This window comes from Camelus ferus, chromosome X (genome assembly GCF_009834535.1).
Source record: "Camelus ferus isolate YT-003-E chromosome X, BCGSAC_Cfer_1.0, whole genome shotgun sequence".
NCBI classification, from domain to species: Eukaryota; Metazoa; Chordata; class Mammalia; order Artiodactyla; family Camelidae; genus Camelus; species Camelus ferus.
Genome location: NC_045732.1, coordinates 92,905,755 through 92,925,652, shown reverse-complemented (window position 1 = coordinate 92,925,652; position 19,898 = coordinate 92,905,755). Strand labels below are relative to the sequence as shown.

Here is a 19,898-nt window from a genome sequence, read left to right as displayed (position 1 = left end):
CTAAATTTCCAAAGCAATGGCAAAGCCAATGTGGCCATTTTTGCATGGAATCAGTGAAAACTACCAAGGAAATGGAAATTACGTGGGTTAATAGCATTTATCAAATTGAGGACTTTCAAGGCAGGAAGGACCACCATTTTCTAATAATAAACAATGGCTTGTTTTATTGCTCATGCAAAGCTTACATGAAGTGATTGTTTGACTCCCTGTATGAATCATGTGTTCGGGGTCTTTTTGCTTTCCACGAAATACCAAACCTAGTGTTGAGCTCATAGATACTCAATATACAAGGAATAGTATAGTGTACAGACTCCACACAAATAAAGGTGGATTTCTCTTTTTTTTAAAATTATGCTAGAGACCCCAGATAGACACTACCATTTCATACTTTCTAAACAAGTTATTTTCCCCATTACCCTTTAAACACTTTATAGAATTTTTTCTTTGATACTGGAATTGAATGATTATTTTATTCATTAGACTTTGGGGGACTCCTTTGTGGGAAGGTTAGCAAAAATTTCCAAATTTCTTTGCCAAAAGAAAGCTAAACTTACAAACATGTTCTTCACATAACCACTCAGATACGTATTCAAGTCAGCTGGCACTAAAAGGAACACAATATTTTAAATATATGAGTGGGAAATTAGTGGTACATCATTACTAGAGTCTGCTTTCAGTAACTTTTCTAATACAGATATGCCCTGCTTTAAGAAAGCTCAATAGATGGGTTTGTTTAAATGCACTGCAGAAAAACCTGGGCATTTTAAGTCAGACTTGATACGCAAGCAATCTGTTAGCTACATGGAAAAAAAGCCAAGAGGTCTAATACATATTTTGTTCCAAATCCAATGTTTTGCCTTTGAGAAAGAAGATCCAGTGATTGAAACTGTCCAAGGAGGTGGCCTGGGGACTGCTAAAAGTCAGGTTGCAGTTTCCACTGCATTCAATAAAACCAGGAAGATTAATACAACTTTTAAAAGAAACTTTAAGTTTTCTCTCACTCATATCTCAGCCAGTGGGTCTCATACTTCTGGAATTGGTTAGACCTGTGTTGTCCAATAGAGTAGCCATTAGCCAGCCATATGTCAAATATATTCACAGTCTTGATCAATTAGACCTCCATTCTTCCCAACTCTCTCCTCAATAACATAGTGGAGTTAGGGTTACAGTTTTTGGCTACTGAATACATGGTGATCAAATTTGTAATCATGACCTTAGTAGCACCATTTTCTATGTTACTGATTCAGATTTTATCTACAAGACTAGGTACAACCAAGTTCAATGAGATAGCATACTATGTAAGCAACCAACATTTTCTAAAGGAATACTCACGTATAAGAATACAATTAAGAGCATCAATTTGCTTTAAAAAGCAATTGTTACCTTAGTACCTACTAGGAATGTAGTCTCTGACATACTTATTACAGCTTTTTCTTGATACGCTAATATAATCGAAGGTGATAAATACAGTAGAAAAAAAATTAATATATTGGTGTTGGGGGCAAGGTGACACTTGTGAACTGGGTATCACAGTGAGATACTGTTTATCACTGTACTCACACCGAACATCATTTGATTTGTAGTAATTATATCTAAGACCATGTATTAGAGTGCTTGATAAAGAGGTTTTCTTATTTTTCAAAATTAATAACCCCTAGTTTTAATCAAAATCCCCAATGAGGGAAATCAGATAAATTGCAACAAAGAGTTTTACACACTACTCTGATGATCGATAATTTGAAGCCCAAGGCCGTCTTGATGAAATTCTTTCTGGTTTGCAAAAGCTGTGGGAGACCATTAACATCATGAGGCCAGTTACAGGAAATATTGATTTCTAAAATGTCATGGTTTCACACCCCATGGGGCCTTATGGATCTGACTTAATATGGCATGTGCAGGCCCGATTATAGGACAAGTCAGCTCCAAGTATTTCACACATTTATACTGTATTGCATGTGCCATCCATAAAGCTAATGGGTAGCCCATGAAATTAGGCAAATGGTATAGAAATCCAAGGTGAATGGTGAGGATAAGGCCTCCACACCAAAAACAGTTGAATATAGTGCAACCATGAACATGGGGGGAAAAAAATCTCAGAATTTGAACAGGTAAACCAAAAGCAGGACAGATTCAATGCAGGTAAATGAAACTGCCAAAATACCAAAAGAAGTTCTTCAAAGGAGACTTCCAAAGAACTCATTTGCTCTGCAGTGGTAAATAAATCTCAATTGATGTACTTTTATCCAAGCCACAGCTGAGAGCCAGATTAACTGGGAAACAACACAGATGATGTTACATTCTTTACAGTCACCACTTCAATTTCAGTATCGCCATAGAGAAGTACAGAGAATTACAATGAAATTGTGTGTGCTGAGTAATGCCACTAAATTAGCTCCCAGGAAAATTATTAACCTTTACAAGTAATTTTCACTTTTCCTCTCAGGGACAGATTTTAAATTTCACTTTAATACTGGCTGGGAATATTTCCTTTATTGCTTGGTTGTGTATTTTGAAGAAAGCAAATCCACTGGCACTTGTGGAGGCTTAGAACATAAACCAACATTAGAAGTAACAAACACACAGTGAAAAGTTTTACTTTAATCACAAATTCACAACTAGAGATTTTATTTGCATATCTTAGAAAGCTAATAAGACACGCCACATTTTTAATCAATCAGCAAAAATATGTGCCACACGGATTTTTAATGATCATAATTTAGAATTTATCACATAAATACATTATAAATATATCCTTTATTTGTAAAATTATTATTCTTTTAACATTTCTTTCCAACACACCTGAAATTTGCATGAGTTTTAAGAAAAAAAAACCCTGCCCTATTTAAAAATATACTAATAAACTTCCATGTGTGAATAAACCAGTGCCACCAAACTGAAAAAGAAACATATTTCTGTGTTGGATATGTAGCTGTTACTACAAATAATGACAACACATGTCCTATACAATGATCATATACACGCTCTTGTTTCACTTTTCAGTCATTGTCAGAACCATTTGGAGGTAGGAAAACCAATGCATCATTGAAAATATGCCCAAATGCCCTAAGACGGTATACCCCATACATCATCACATGCATCTGATTAGGAGTCAGTCCATTAAAAGTAACAGCCATATCTGAACAACATCCTTCTACTACTTGGTTGGGTTGATTAGTCATTGCCTCTTTAATAAAAAGCCCAACAGATTTGGTATTAAATACATCTTTTCCTTCAGAATCTTCTGCATTTTCTGCAAATACTCCAGCATATTTCAGGCAGACTGCTAACTGCTTATCTTCAGATATCTTCCAAATCATCCCTCCCTGTTCAGGACACTTCTCTGGGACACTGAGAAGGCTGTTAAGTCTTTTCATCGATTCTATACTTAAGACAATTCCTCCTTCCACACTCACATATTCAAGGTCTCCAGATTTCACAGTGTGGCCTAGATAGAAAGGTTGTGATGGATCCTTTTTTAACAAAAAGTACTTTAAGTTTTCAATAATAGCAAATGTAGTAGGGCGTGCAAGGAAGAACCAGTTGTATTGGTCTCTATATTTATCAAAGGCGTATTTGTAAGCTTTTCTCATCATTAACCACATGTCATTTGTTTCCATGTTAATTGACTCAAACACTTTAACATTTTCAGAACTGAAGAACTCTGCTTTGTCACAGTGTTTGGTCCAAGTCTCCTTCACTGCAGCCCAGAGACTCACATCTTTGGGTTTTACAAGGATGATACAGTATACCTGAAAGCTCTTACTGAGCTCCATGCGTTCATCCTCTGAAATTTTCAAGATATCTTCTTTATTAGGAGCTTGCAGGTGATGATGCTCATGGTCGTGCATTCTATTTCCATGACCAATCTTAATGTGTCCTAGCATAGTGATCAAGGCACAGAAAATGCTTCCGAGCATTACACCCTTCAAAAACGAACTGCTTTCAGAAAGCATTTTCCCTATAAAGAAAAAAAGATCCTTAGGATACTTAATAGAAAAGGATTAGTCTAGTGATTTGATTTGGTATTCTTCGTATACTTACCTTTTGCTCTTAACATTAAAAAAAAAAAGGTTCCCAAGTTTGAAATCATATCAGTTGCAAATAGTATCAGGAAGTCTAAGAATTTTTTGCTTCCATTGGTATCTGATTACTGTTCAGTATAAACCGGAATTTTGCAGGAATACCTCTTTGCAGTAGAGTTTTCTGGGAGGCTATTTTTGCACTTCATCTATGGGGATTTAATTAACCAAGTACTAAATCAAAGCACTAAACCCAGAAACCAATGTTACAGAGGTTGTCCATCCATCATTCTCTTTAAAGGAATTTAGTTTCACAAGCTTGCATTATATTATGTAAATACCTCTGTGGCTATAAATGGAGTTTTACATCAAAACCTTAAACTGAATAGATAAAACCACCTACAACTGGCAAATCACCAGTGGTATCCGTACTGGCATTTGTTCTCAACTTTGCGCTTTATTTAACTGATGGCTGCTGTCCTCAGGTGTTCTGAGTACATCTAAAGCACGTTTCTTGAAATTGATACCATATACATTAATATTTACTCTTTTATCCCTAAGTCCAAATGGTTTCCAATACAGTATCCCAACTAACTGATGTAATAAAAGCCCATAATGAAAATGGTTAAATTATTTGGGTTAGAAATGAGTCAATATAAGCGTTATCTGGGGATCATTAATGAACATTTTTATTTCTTCCCAAGTCATTTTCTTAATCTCTGGGAAAGTAAAAAGGGGAAAGTCTACACTTTTATTTCAATTAGAAGTTAAAAGAAAAGCCAACATTAAATACAACTGCTGAGATTTTCCCAATCTCCCCTCTATTTCCACAAGGAATGGTCTACTGAGCTACTCAGATTTTCCCTTTGTCTCTTAAAGTTGAAAGGGGCCTTAGAAGTAACCAACTGTCATTTTTCCCATTTTACAGATAGGGAAACAGAAGGTCCACAATGATTAAATAACTGACCCAAAGTCACAGTCAGAGGTAGAACTGAACTAGAAGTCAGATATCCTGACATCAGTTTAATGCTTCTTGTATTACAGAATATGATCTCAACAGTGCTTCTACTCATATTATTAAGAATTTAATAAGTTACTGAATAACTTTGCTTTCCTATAAATGAAAAAGTGGGATCCGTTAACTATAAATAATATTTTGCACCCAACATCACCCTACTGCTACAAGGAAACCATCCTTGGGTTTTCTTTTAAAGGAAAGGGACTTTGACTTATACTAGAAGGACAAGGTGTGGAACAGCTTGACAGATGTAACTCCTGAGCGGGGATGGGAGGTGGGGAAAGAGGCAGGACGGCTTTCCTGTGTTACTCAGAGAACTTGGTCAACAAACAGCTCTAATAAGGAAAAGAGAATTGTCAGGAAACAAGCTTTGCTTAATATTACAATTATCAGATGCATTCTAAAATTAATTTAATTTATATAGGGCTTTGGCATTTCACATTACAGTTTTCATTATTTCTGGCCAATATATGATAATTGACCGGTGTCTCTTAGCTTGATAATAGCATATGTATGTCAGAGTTCTTCCTGATGGGGATATTACTTATGAATCATTTTCACAAATTATTCTAAGGAGTAGCTTTTTTTTTCCAGCAGGGAAGGCAAAAACAAACAAAAAGTAACATTACAGATGAACATGATAGGACATTTGGTGCAGAGGAGAGGGAAACTTAAAACCGCACAACAGCACAAACAAGGCAGAAACTACTGAAGTGGTTTTTGAGATGAATCTTTTTAGGTGAAGGTGGCTGGGGTGGAGTACGTAAAGGGAGGAGGATGAAATGGAGAACAGAGGTGAGGGGAAAAACGTGGTCACCTCTAGACCCCAAGGAGGGGCCGAGGGAGCGCCTCTAGGAAGGCGGCGCTCGGTCGTCCCCATTCACTGTTTCTCCCACTGCACCTGCCCGGGCACATCGCGTGGAGCATGCTGGGAGTGGGCCAGGACCCGGGGCCTCCCCGGGAGAGGGGCGGGGCCGGGCCGCTCGGGGGGCCGCTCCAGGTACGAGCCGATGCCCCAGCACTCACCCGCGTCTAGAACGGCTCAGGGGCGGGAAAGCGCAGCCGCGCACGGTTTTCCTCCCACGTTCGCGCGCCACTCGGTTACGTTCCTGTCAGGCTGCTCTAGATGCAGGCGGTGTCCTCTCGTTGGTCTCGCTGAAGGTGGGGAGGGCCAGGAAGTGGACGCCACGACGGCGCCGGCAGCGGGGCGGGGCAAAGGAGCCCTCCGCGGGGCGGAGCCGCCGGCCCGCGCCGACGTCAGAAGGACCCGCGCGTACGCAGCGCGCCCTTTCCCTCCGCCCCCTGCCGAGTTCAGAGAAGCGCGTCCTGCTGGCGTGACCCGCACGCTCGCCTGTACCCAATGGGACGCTCAGAGAGGCGTGCGTGCTTACAACTCGCTGACTCCTCCCACCTCTTCACCTTCCGGGCGCGGAAACAGAGTGCTAGGTAGAGCGTTGCACCTGGCCGCATTTGTGTCGGGTCTCTCAGTGGTTCCTCCCGGTACTCCTGGGCTGGGATTAAATGCAGGCCACTGAAATAGTCCTTAATTATAAGGGCAAGGATTCGCTACGGTTATTGGAATGGCATCTGAAGCCCCACGGTCTGGAATCCAATCCTGTCTTCACCGCGTCCCTTGGTATGCTGGGAAAGTTACTTCACCTCGCTATGCCTCAGTTCCCGCCTTTGTAAAGTTCTGAAAATACCACGGTAGTGCTATGTCATGCAAGATTAAATGAGATAGTGCTTTTGACTACATTAGCAAAAGACCAGGCATAGAGTAAGCATTCATTAACTGTTACCTATTATTATTATTATTCACTCCTGTATCACTTAACACTTAGCCAAATGCCAGCACGCAGTGGACAATACATACATATTTGTGGAATTAACCAATGTTAGAACTCCAGGTGAGGAACCACGACCAGAAAGGATAAGTACCTTCCTAAAGGCTACACAGTAATTAATAGCAAAGGTGGGACTAGAATTCGGGTCTAATTACAAGTGTAGAGCTCTCTTTCCACTATACATTAAAATTACATGTGATCTGTCTTTTAAAATTAACTCTTGTGACAGAAAGGTTTTTTTTTTTTCTTGCTAAAAAGCACAAAACACATTCTTACAGATTTTAAAAATGTACTGTCACCTGGTTCCATCCAAATAACTTGGTGACTTACTAGGGCCTGATTTCCTAAAGACATGTAGATTTGAGTATTGGCAACGACCCAGTTTAAGTGGACTGAAAATTTTAGGAAGCACTGAAACAAAGAACAGATAGACTTTAGGCAATTAGTATCCTGGCAGCTCTACCCTAAATTCTGGAGATATAGTGGTGAACAAAATTAGCCCGTTGCCTTCAAGGAGCTCTGTCTAGCAGGGAAGAAAGACATTAAACAGTTCATTACAAGTACAATAACTATAATGGTGATATGTTCTCCAGGGGGATACAAAAATGAATTTTAGAACTGGAAAAGAAGACTGCAGAGTATCTCCACTGTATTTTGTTAAATAATATATACTGTCAGTTGTCACATATATAAATATATGTGTATGAATATATATGTACATACATAGTTAAGAATTCAAGTTGCAGAATAATGTGTGTGGTATGATTATACACTGGTGAAAGCAAACAAAATTTTATATGTGTGCACATATGCTTGATATGTTGGTATGAGCAAGGGGAGTTGTGGAAGGCTCCTCAGCAAGCTGTTAATACTGATCACCTCAGGACGTCAAGGTGTGGGTGATTAGCTTTGTCTTTATACATCCTCATATTGCATTGTTTCACTGGTTTCACAAGCATTTATTTTTGAATTTGAAGAACAGCAAACAAAAAGATCTTGGACAAAAAGTGTAAGAGGAAAATATACCAATAAAAATACCTTTTAAAGAATGCAGAGAACCAGTCTCTCTTTGTAAAAAGAGACCAAGGAAAGACAGATAAACATGGCACTCAGAATTCAGACAGTGGCAAGGAGTCAATTAAAAATGCTGCAGCTTTCTAGTACAGGAAGGTATACCAAACTGGAAGTACTGATATAAGATGCTCTGAAATAGAGTAAACCATGGGATTTTCAACACCAAAAGCACTGTTAATGAGAGATTGTCTAAGAACCTAATTCTCTGCTTAAATACACTTAGCATTTGAAATGAGGTTAGTGAGATTGACTTGTAGGTAGGTGATTGCATTTTAAAAACACCATTCCACATTGTAGCCCTAATTTAAAAATACATGCAATTAGTTTCTGTTAAAATTAAGAATATTTGTAAATATTCTTTGGCTTGGCAAACCCACTTCTTAGAATCTCTCCCCTAGAAATTAAAGCACCAGAATGCAAGCTAAATGTATATGGTCAAATGCATTGTTGTTTATAATAGTGGAAAACATCCATCAATAAGCTAATGGTTGCATTAATTATGGTACATCTATATAGTGGAATATTAAGCATAAAATAAACAGCTTATCTCACCTGCACTAAACACTTCACCAGACATACTAACCTGCACCTTGTGGTGGGGAGGGTTGCTTTTAAATTTGGTTGCCTTCATGTACCCAGCAGGTAAGGCAAGACTGCATTCAAAATTGACAACACTGCATTTTTGGCAAAGCCTTTCTGCCAAGTGCATGCATTATTCAGCATGAGAAGTCATTAATTTTTAGTAATTGGTGATCACTTGCATGTAAGCACTCAAAATTTCAAAATCTGTTCAAAGGCCTTTGGGAAATTAATGTGACTTTCCACAACAATTCACTGGAATAATAAATATTGAAGAAAATCTAAGGTGGATTGTTTTCTGCATAACATCTTTTTGGAGGGTTAAAAATGTCTTTTGTGTTTATCAAATTAAGTACCTGTAATATATGTACCTCCTCTGCCCAGAATTTCACAACTGTTCATCTTCAATAAACAAATTCCCTCGTCTGAGCAAATTCATTATTGTTTCCATTAGAGTGTAGTTTAGTCCCTAAATGAATCTCATTTCTGTTTTCAGGCATATTCATGCTTGCAGTCTCATTTCAGAATTTTTCTATTTGATGGCCATCTGGAAGCTTTCTTTTTTTTTTAAATTAACAACCCCATTTGCCTGCCAACAAGTATGTATTAAGTGTTTACAGTAAGTCAGTCACTGTGTTAGGTATTGTTTTCTCAAAAACCTTTTTCATTATGGGAAAATTCAAACATACACAGAAATAGAAAAGTATAATGAAATCACATGTACTTTTTAGTGAAGCTGCAGCATCACCAGTTCAAAGCCAGTCTTGTTCTATCTATACCCCTTCCAGATTATTGTGAAGCACTTCTGGGACATCATGCCATTTCATCCACAAACATTTCAAAATGTATCTATAAGAGATAAGGCCTTCTTAAAAAAAAAAAACACCTCACAATACCACTAGAAAACTGAAAAATAAATAATTTCTTAGTATACTTAAATATTCAGTCTGTTCAAATTACCAATAGTATCGCAAATGTCATGATTTTTTAATAATCCGAATTAGAATCCAAATAGTCTACACATTGTGATTGGGCTTTGTGTCTCTTAAGTCTCTTTTTTAGTCTATAGGTTTCTCTCTCTCTCTCCCTTGATATTTCTTTGTTGAAGTCTGGTTGTTTGTCTTGTACATTTACCCACAGTCTGGTGCAGATAGCCTCATTCTGGTTCCTTTAATATGTTTTTCTTTCCTTTCTGTTCCTTATAAATGGGTAGTTGGAGCTAAAGTAGGGTTGCCAGATTTAGCAAAACAAAAAACAAAAAAACAAGGCACCCAGTTAAAACTGAATTTCAGAGAAACAATGAATACATTTTTAGTATAATTATGTCCCAGATATAACACCTGGAACATACTAAATATTGTATGGGACACTAAAAATTATTTGTTGTTTATCTGAAATTCACTTTTAACTGGGAATCCTGAAATTTATCTGGCAACCATAATCCTAATCTAAAAGCTTTGATTCAGGTTCAGTTTTTGGGAGGGGCGGAGGATGCAGTTACTTCATAGATGGTGGCGTGTGTTTCCTTCAGAAACATTATGTCTGGGTGTCTTTGTGATGATCGCTGCCATTGATGCCTAGATCCATAATTCATTAGGGTTGCAATATGGTGATCTCCTAATTTTCCAAGGCATATTTTTAAGAGGAAATTTGGTGTAGTGATTAAGTGGTCAGGCCCTGGCACAGGGAAGACTTGGTTTGCACTCTGGCTCAGCTGCTTTCCTAGCTGTGTGACCTAGGACAAGTTAGTTCACTTCTCTCAGCCTTAGCTTCCTCATCTGTAAAACAAGGCTAATAATAGTACCTATCTCATAAGTTTTTTTTTTTGAGAATCAAATGAGTTAAGTTGTGTGGAGGATTTAGAACAGTGCCCAGCACACAGTAGATGCTCATAAGAGCTGGCTATTATATCTAATGAGACTTTTGAAGATTTATGACCTTTCAAATTCAAGGTTTCCCAATATTAAAAACTTTAAATCCTCCACTCAGCAGTTAAGTTATATTTTCACATAATTAATAAAAATAACAATAAAGATGTATTGAATGAGCAGCCTCTTCTATTTGTCCAGTGCTTTTAGTGCTTTTCAGTTAACAAAGGCCTTCTTCATTTGATCCTCATAGTAGCCTGTTAACCAGAGGACTGGTCTTAATTTGTTTTTAAACCTGAAGAATCTTGGGCTTAAGGAGGTGACTTGCTCAACTTGCAACATAGCTAGTAGAGTAATGACTGAGTCCTAGCCCAAGACTCTTTTGATGGGAAGCATTACGTGAGGAAAATGGTGTGGTCCTCCCTCTGTGCAACACTTTCATTTCTTGGTTCCAATGACAACACTATCTTGTTTTCTTTTTCAGCTTTTTAACTTCTTGTTTCTTTCTCAAGCTGTTTCCTCCATGTCCTCCATTCTGGTCTCTTTCTCCTCTTCCCAGTGTAGTTGTTCCCCAAAGTTCTATCCTTGGGCCATATTTATTGTTATATTCTTCTCCTTTAATAGCTCCTCAATAGCTTTATCTATTCAAATAGCTTCAACCATTCCCTCTGGGAAGAGGATTTCCAAATCTATATATCTGGCCTCTCTTGAATTTGGGACCCCAGATTTCAATTGCCTGCTTGATATCTCCATATAGCTGCTTTAGACAGAATCCTGCATTCAATGGGTCTGCTTATCTGGATCCTGATTTTAACCAACTATATAAGTCAAACAAGGAGCCAGTTGAGGAAGTTTGAATACTTACTGATGACATCAAGTATTTGACGACATTAAAGACTTAATGTTAATTTTTTAGGTGAAATTATTTGTGGCTATGTTAAGAATATCTTTCAGAAATACATACTGAAGTGTTTACGGATGATACCATATGATGTCTGGGATTCACTTCAAAATAAGCCAGTTGGGGAGAGAAGAAATAGGTAAGGGTATTGATGAGAAACAAGATTGGCCATGAGCTGCTAATTGTTGAGCTAGGTAATTGGTATATGGGACTTCAATATCCTATTCTCTCTGTTTTTCTCTGTGTTTGGGAATCTGCATAATAAAATTTTTAAAAGCTTATATAGGCCCAAACCGAATTGATTAACCTTGTCTACATACACTGCCTGACAACCATTTCCTCTTATCTTTCCAGTCACTTAGTACAAAAACCCAAAGCTCTCAGTTTCCTCCTTCTCCCTGACCTATCCACCCAGTCAGTTGCTAAGTTAGGCTGACACTCCCTCCACAGTGAGTCCTGCTTCTATCCTTTCCTTCATGTTCAAACTGCCACCACTCTACTAAGTCCGTATTACTTCTTGCTTGCACTAGTGTAAGAACATTCATAAATTTCTCCCCATTTCCAGTCCCTCCTCACCTGGTGTATGTAAAGCTTCTAGCATAGTGCTTGGTACTTAGCCCCTTCCTTCCTCCTCAATTGTGAATTCATCTTCCTTACTGTTGCCTGCTTAGCCCTCTGATGGAATTTTCTCCCTCCCCTGAGACTGCTCCTCAGTCACTCCCTTTCAGAATTGCTTTCTTCCCTATCCCTTCTGGATCCTGCAGCCTCACTGCTGCCTCCACTTCACCCCAGCTGCTATGCTTTGTGGAGGAAGCTATGCTTTGTGTCTGAATAAAGACTGGTTTCTCAGTTCCAAAGTTAGAGCAGGATTTTTCTTAGCTGTAGATGAGCGGAGCCTTTACACAGAGACAAAACAGGCATACGGAGTGTGACTAAAAGAGAAGCAAGTTTTAAAGCTGCCTCTTGTCCCCTCAGCTCAGTTGGGAAGAAAAGGGAAGATCTCTAGTCCGGAGGGATCAGCTTCTAGATCCAGAGTAGAGTAAATGCTGCTGGCAAAGAAGGAGCTAGGTGGATATCATTCCAGCAAACTGGGGACTTCTTGAGGAAATACCTCTTGCCTAGTCTGGTTAAGGGAGGAAGAGCAAGAACCACCACCAGTGGGTCTCATAGGCATGACATCAGCAGTATGGATTGGGCGGAGGTCCTGTAGCTCAGGGCTGTCCCAGAGGAATGGCTATAAAACCCTTACTTTCGGTGGCCTGAATAGGTGTAGTTCTGTCCGTTATGGAGAGCAGCCAGGCATTCAGGGGCTGGGCTGACCAAGCACAAAGAAACCCCCTGTCTTTTAAAAAGAAAATGCTTTAAGTCAATCACATTCTTACATTTTAAGCATAACACTTGCAACTAAAACCAAACTGCTGTATTGTATTCAAGATGCATCCTCCTGTTTTATATTTAAGGCCCACAGGCTTCAACTAATTTAGGGGACCATCTGGTGAGAAAGAAAGTCTTATTACAAAGTGGAGTTTGTTTGCAGGCTCAGGCCTCATAAGGGATTGTCCTGGGGATCCCAACCGATTTTGCATGTCAGAGCCCAGTGCTCCTGACCCTACCAATTAGGTAGAAAGGTCTGGCGTCAGAGTCAGACATATGAGATTCAGTTCCTCCTCCAACATTCACAAACTGTGTCTTGAGCCACAGGACTTCAGAGGTTTGAATTTCCTCAGTTTCCTCACATGTAAAATGGGAATTAGATTATACCTGAAGTTGCTGGGACGATTAAAGGAGATAAAGTCTCCCAGAGGGAGCTTAGAAACATTACTTCTTTTTCATTGATCTAGAACTTAATCCTCCATTTTCTTCCCTGTGAGCTTTGCTCTTATTACCTTCTTTATCTGATATCTGCTTTCACTTGAATAGACATGGGCATGCTTTTACACAGATCTTTGAACAGAAGGTCTGAAAAATAAGTTTTAATTCTAATGCTGTTATTTGTTCACTTCTACAGAAGGTAAAGAGCTGAAATGGAATTGCACTGGAATACAGTGGTCAGAAGGCCGTTTTGCCCCTTCTGCAGTATGCTAAGCAAATCAATTCTCAGAGTCCTCCCGTAGTACATTTAAGTAGTTGAAAGGATTAGACCAGTTGGCTGGGACAAATGCCAGTTGCAGCTCAGGGGCAGGAGGAGAGGGAGTTAGAAAGCAGGTTGGTTAGAGATGAAAAATCTGGGAATGGGGATGCTTTTAGATTCTAACTAGATAACTGCTGCTTAGGTGACAGCTTTATTTCAAGTGAGAATGTGAACTTGGCTGTATTCCTAGTTAGAATCTGATGCTCAAAATTTCCTCTAAATCAGGAAACAAAATTAAAAAGTGATGATTGAGATTGGCAGAATGTAATTGCTAAAGCTGAGTAATGGATACCTGGAACTTCATTGTACTATTCTCTGTACTTCTGCATGTGTTTGAAAATATCCATAATTAGAAGTTTTTTGTTTATGTGACAATTATGGGACAATGGAGGTCACTCAAGAACTGGGGAGTTTAATGTCATGTCAGTAAAGCTGGTAGAAGATATTTGAACCAAAAGAACTCCTTAGAGGAAGTGTTATTTCTGTAAATCTTATCTAGCTAACTGGATTTATTTGAAGGATTAAATAGCATGCAGATAAGGCACTTGATGGATATAATATAAATTGAACTCAAAAAGGTTTTGACAAGATGTCATGACCTGTTTTTAAGGGAATTGCATCACTAAAGGACTGTGACCCTCTTTCCTCTAAGTTGATATCACCTTAGATTAGGAAACAAAGGTAGAGATCAAGGAGGTTAAGGATGTTACTCTGACATTTTGAAAGCAGGATTTCTTAGGGATGAGGGGGCTAGTTTTTTTTTTTAAATAAATGTTTACAAAAGATCCGAAGGAAGGAATGCACAGCGAAATCTCCAAGTGGACAATTACATGAAACTTCCTGACAGTACAAAGCTTAGTTGATGGGAATAAACCATGAGGACATCTCATGGGTATGGCATGGTTAGCTATAAAGATCAGCTTTAGGTATTGCTCTGAGTTGTTGCCAGACTACTTAGGGATGTTAAGAAAACCTTGCTTGGCAAGGCCCTAGGCATGAAGGCTCATTATTGAATGACCTAAAACAATAATTCACATATGTAAATGTGCACATATGCATTTGATTCTAGAGTAGTGGCTGGGATTGATTGTGGATCACAGGAGAACAGACTTTTCTCCCACTAGGATTGGCATTTTGGTAGGTAGATACTCTAATATGGACACCTGCAGTCCATCCTGCCAGGGGCTGGGAGAGAGTGAAAAGCTAAAATCTAGTAGGAAAGAAAAATAGTCTGCCTTCAGTGGCTTTCCCTTCCTTTCAGGGAGGGGATTGATAGGCCTGCTGACAGTGGGAAAAATGAGTCAAAAGCCTCCTTGTTGAGAGGTTTTACTCTTCTACTTGAAGGAACGAAAATGAGAGTAGCAAGTTCTCCCATGTGGTGGTCGTAGAGCCGCATGTTTCAGGATGAGAGCTGAAGACACAAGCTGTACTACTGACAGGACCAGCTACGTAATCTGCAGGACTCAGTGCAAAATGAAAATGTGGGGCTCCTTGTTCATGAATTATTCAGAATTTCAAAATAATGACAACAGAATATTAAACCAAACATGGGCTCTTGTAAACGTGGGACCCTGTGTGACAGCAGAGGTTGTATGTCCATCAAGCTGAACTTACTCCTGGGCAGCAGGAATAGTGATAGCAAAAATTCAGAAGGCGTATTAGAAAAGTATAAAGCAGAAAATCAAGATGATTTAAAATCCCACCACCTAGAAACAACCACTGTTATTTTGGTGTATATATCTCAGAGATTTTTCTGTGTACATATACATGTATAGACACATATTCATACAGTCTTTTATACTATGGAAATGGTATGTTAAAAAATAGACAAGAGGCCCCAAATGGAGTCCGTCACATGTGCTAAGCCCACATTACCAAACCGAGACTTAATACTTAACCTAACTGCAGTTTCAGCTTCTCCCAGGAATATAATCTTAACCAGTCAATCTGGAATTTCCTAGTCAGCACTAATGAGGTGATCTGCTTGAAAGACCCCTGCTGTGCCCTAGAGAAAGGTGACCTTGCCTAAAACAATCAGTTTTTTGCTAGAATAACTTACTTGTCCTGCCTCCTTCTACCTGTAAAAGTCTTCCATTTTGTACAGTTCCTCAGAGCTCCTTCCTATTTGCCAGATGGGATGCTGCCCGATTCGTGAGTTATTGAATTAAGTCAATAAGATCTTTAAAACTTGCTTGAATTTTATTATTTAATAGGTTTGGTGGCAGTAGTGGGACTGAAGGAGACTTCTGACAGTTTTGGGGACAACGAAAACACAGGCATGATAACTTCACAAACCACTTGAGTTCTCTGTCTTTCTCGCCGTTTCTGAGGGCTGTGGGTAAGTTCCTCTTGGTTCTAAACTCCACTTTCTTTGCATTGAGTTCCTGATCTAATTGGCCTTCTGCAGTTCCATGTTGGGAACTTCTGGTAGTTAGACCACAATTCCCTATTTGATTGGAAAACCTCAGCCCTTGGCCCAGTCCCTAGGTTTGATGTTGAGAACTGCTGGCAGTTCAGTCAGCAGTTCCCTATTTGTTTAGAATCCTGGTCTGCAGTCCTCATGTGTTGGGTCTGCTGGTTCAGTCCTTTCCCCAGTCCCAGGTTCCACATTGGGAACTGGTGATGGTGTGCACAGGGCCTTCTCTTGGGCAGGCTGCAGTAATACCTCTTCGTTACTGCTGGTGTGTTAAGGTGCACATGTTTGTCTTGTTTTATGTAGATAAAGGCTGTTGTTGATGGGAATCTCGAAAGCTAAGAGTCACAAAATTGGTGGGCATGGGTTGATCACTTAAAATCTGATGGAGCACTTGCCACTTAACTCTAAGACTCCCATATTAGGATAAATTGGTCATGGGATGGTTACCCACCAGCCTCAAGAAAATTTCCATGCAATGAGGTACACTGTAAAACACCACACAATCCCCGACCCAGCAGCACAACCCTCTTAGGTATTACAGTAGTCCCCTCATATCTGCAGTTTCACTTTCTGTAGTTTCTGTTACCCCTAGTCAACTGAGGTCTGAAAATATTACACGGAAAATTCTAGAATTAAATAATTCATAAGTTTTAAATTGCACACCATTCTGAGTAGTGTGATGAAACCTCGAGCCCTCTCACTCCATCCAGCACGGGATCCCCAACTATTGACTCTGTCTGCTCCTGACATCCAACCATGGACAACATCATGGCTTGATGATCCAGGATCACCCAAAGCAGATGATCCTCCTGACATGTTATCAGAAAGTCAGCAGTAGCCTAATGCTTTGTCACAATGCCTACGTCATTCACCTCACTTCATCTCATCACATAGGCATTTTATCATCTCATATCACAAGAAGGGTGAGTATAGTACAATAAGATATTTTGTGACAGACCACATTCACATAATTTTTATTACAATATATTTATATAATTGTTCTATTTTAGTATTAGTTATTGTAACTCTCTTACTGTGTCTAATTTCTAAATTAAACTTTATAATAGGTATATATGTATAGGAAAAATATAGTATATATATGGTTCAGTACTGTCCTTGGTTTCAGGTATCCACTGGGGATCTTTCTTGGAATACATACCCTATGATGAAAGAGGGAATACTGTAGTTTGGCTCTGAGAGACCCAAAAGGCTCAGCTAAAAGAAATAGAATCTTCAAATTCCAGAGTTGAACGCACCACCTCCTGACACACGTGCTTATTTTATGTCTAAGAACTGGGGTTCTGGAAGGTCTAAGTAACTACAAAAATGACAAAATCTTACTAAAATAACCCTAGAATTACAATGACTATTACGGGGAATGTTCCAACTGGACAAGGTCGTTCAGTTAAGAGGTGCATGAAAAAGCAAGGGTTCCAAAATCAAACAAACAGAATAGGATACCTACTTTAATTGATATATAGAAGCTTCCAAAAGGCTTCAAGATTCCAAAATAGCTTCAGTGTAAGTTTTGTTGCAGAAAGCTAATGGAAAATGAAAGACACAAAAGTTATCTAGAATAACACCTAGGCCTTCCGAAATATACCCTCCTAGGGGTCCATCATCAAAATGCTGGACCAGAGATTACTATCTGTTTTAATCAACTGGGATACTGGAAAAAAGACTGTCCTCAAAGGTCCTATGCAAATTCTTCAATATCAACTTAATGCTCCCATATTTACCTTTGAAGGAGGGGCCCTATATGGGTCTCTCCAGTGTTGATGAGACTCTGAGGGATTTTTCTAGTAAATTTCTACTTTATTCCCTTAAGCAGCCAAGGGGAAAGTAGTTAAAATGAATCAAAAACCTTACCAAATTTTGGTAGATACTAGAGCTACAATCTCTACTTTAAACCTTACTTGGAGCCTGCAGATGGGATCTTGGGAAAACTGGCAGAAGCTGGCTAAGGGTGAGAATTCTTACTAGAGTCAGCTGTCCTGGATCTCTGTTGTGTCTTGTAGAGAAAGGAAAATGAAATATCCTTTGCATCCTCTTTGGGGATGCCTCTTGAGTCCAAAGGATTACTCAGTACTGCCAGAAATATTTACTGTTTGTCCTGAATGAAACCTGGCAAGATATTTGAAAGGATTTTTTTTTTTTAAAGTAGCTCTGTGGTCAGAAGTTGGCCAAATTGGAAGCTGATATCCAGCCTGATGGGAACTTTTTTTTAAAGGCCTTCTCCCCCAAGCTAAAATGAAAACTATACACCCAGAGGGAAAGAAAAACCTTCTGAAGCCTTTGTGGAGGGATTTACTAAAACTTTCCAAAAGACAAGTAGTTCTATATCCAGAATATAGAAATATTTTGATTTCCATCTTAGTGGGAATCTTCTCCCTGATATAAAAAACCAAATTGAAGATAATGTGGTTAGTTGAGTGGAACAACCTGTGAGGCCATTTAAGTTGCAACCCAATTCCCTGAGAAATTAAAACAACTGTCCTTATTTTATGGATCTTTGCAGAACCAGAAATGTGACTCCAGAAACAATTCAGAGTCCACCTATCCTTTTTACCAATCCAAAAACCTTCCCTATTTATCTCAGGAGGCTTGTAAGTATTGTAAAAATTCTGTTCTTTAGGGGAACAAGTCCTTCTTGGAGGAACTTGCGTTCTTTCCCTGTGCCTTACCCAGTCTTTCTCTGGGAACTCTTATCTAGACCATTTCCAATTCCTGAGACTGAAAAACAAGTAGAGGGAAGGCTTTTAAAAAGTACAAACTGCTATAAAAGCTCTCTTGCCCAAAATCTGGTCCACAGCCTCCATAAGATTACTTATCACAGACAAACACAAATCTTAATTAAGTGTCTTCTCCACAAATATTAGTAGAAAAGGCTTTAGCCATGACCATCTGAGCAGATATACTTATTTCAACTGTTGTTTTATAAGCTGGTGAGTTTTACATTATCATATCTGTCTCATGGCTAAAATTTTAGAACAAAAACTATAAGGTCTCTGCATCTATCTGTATGCTTATGTATGTCTCTCTATATATGTTGCAGAAGTGTGGTGTTTTTTTTAACCTCCAGAATGTATTGCCAAAATTAATTTGTAAAAGAGTTCTATGTGATTGGCTTAAAGAAAATTAGACACTTATATGAATTAAGTATTTGTAAAATTCTCAAAAAATATAATAGTAACTAACCAAAAATGCCTTTCAGGATCATGTGATCCAGGAAAATATTTGGTACAAAGCTACTTTAAGGCTGTTGGTTTAATTAAGATAGACATGTCTTCAGTTATCAACACTGAATATAATGCAGATATTAGTTATATCAACACTGAATATAACTTTTAGTCTATCTATGTTTATTAGTCAAATAAGTTCATGATATCCCTGTAATAAAATTTGTCAGAAAGAAACTTGGCATGATGAAGTAATCTAAGCATAATTGTTGAAAACAAATTAATTAAATAGATTTAAGTGAGATAAGAGTTTTTAGGTGAACTTTTTAGCAGTAATTATATTTTACAGTATGTCTTCATAAACAATTTCCCCAAATCTTTTTGGTAACCTGAAACCTTAAAGTTTTGCTAAGTTAAATTAAATGATATATAGTCATTAAATATCTAGATAATTTCTAAATAAGATGAAATATTGAAACACTAACTAGTGAACGTAGGTTTATCCACTTTTGTTTTCCTTTTACAGAGGAACTAAAGACATTTGAGTTTATTAGTAAACATGTTTTGTCCCACACTGAAAAAAATCACTATGAGAAAACATGTTTTTAGAAGATATAAAGTGTATTTATAAATTTGCCACAAAATGCTGATATAAAAGACAGTTCACAATTGTTTATTTTCACTAGAAATTAAGTTTTCTACAGGTTAAAAATTATAACTATTAATTAAAACTATTAGAAATAATATTAGAAATAATTTAATAATAAATTATTAAAACTATTAGAAATAATAAGGGAAATATTTTTGTATATAAGGAAATTAGGATGTGTGTTTTCAGGAAAAGAAGATATGAGAAATAGAAATGCATT

The 19,898-nt window shown here is 38.3% G+C and overlaps 1 protein-coding gene across 1 annotated transcript; it reads right to left on the bottom strand.

The window, feature by feature from the left end:
* Window positions 1-2,220: 2,220 nt before the first annotated feature.
* C1GALT1C1 (C1GALT1 specific chaperone 1) lies at window positions 2,221-6,265 on the bottom strand. Its single transcript, XM_032474493.1, has 2 exons — window positions 6,064-6,265; window positions 2,221-3,958 (listed from the first exon to the last, which is right to left on the bottom strand). The coding sequence occupies exon 2, from the start codon at window positions 3,951-3,953 to the stop codon at window positions 2,997-2,999; it is 957 nt and encodes a 318-aa protein (XP_032330384.1). The 5' UTR covers window positions 3,954-3,958; window positions 6,064-6,265; the 3' UTR covers window positions 2,221-2,996.
* Window positions 6,266-19,898: the final 13,633 nt, after the last annotated feature.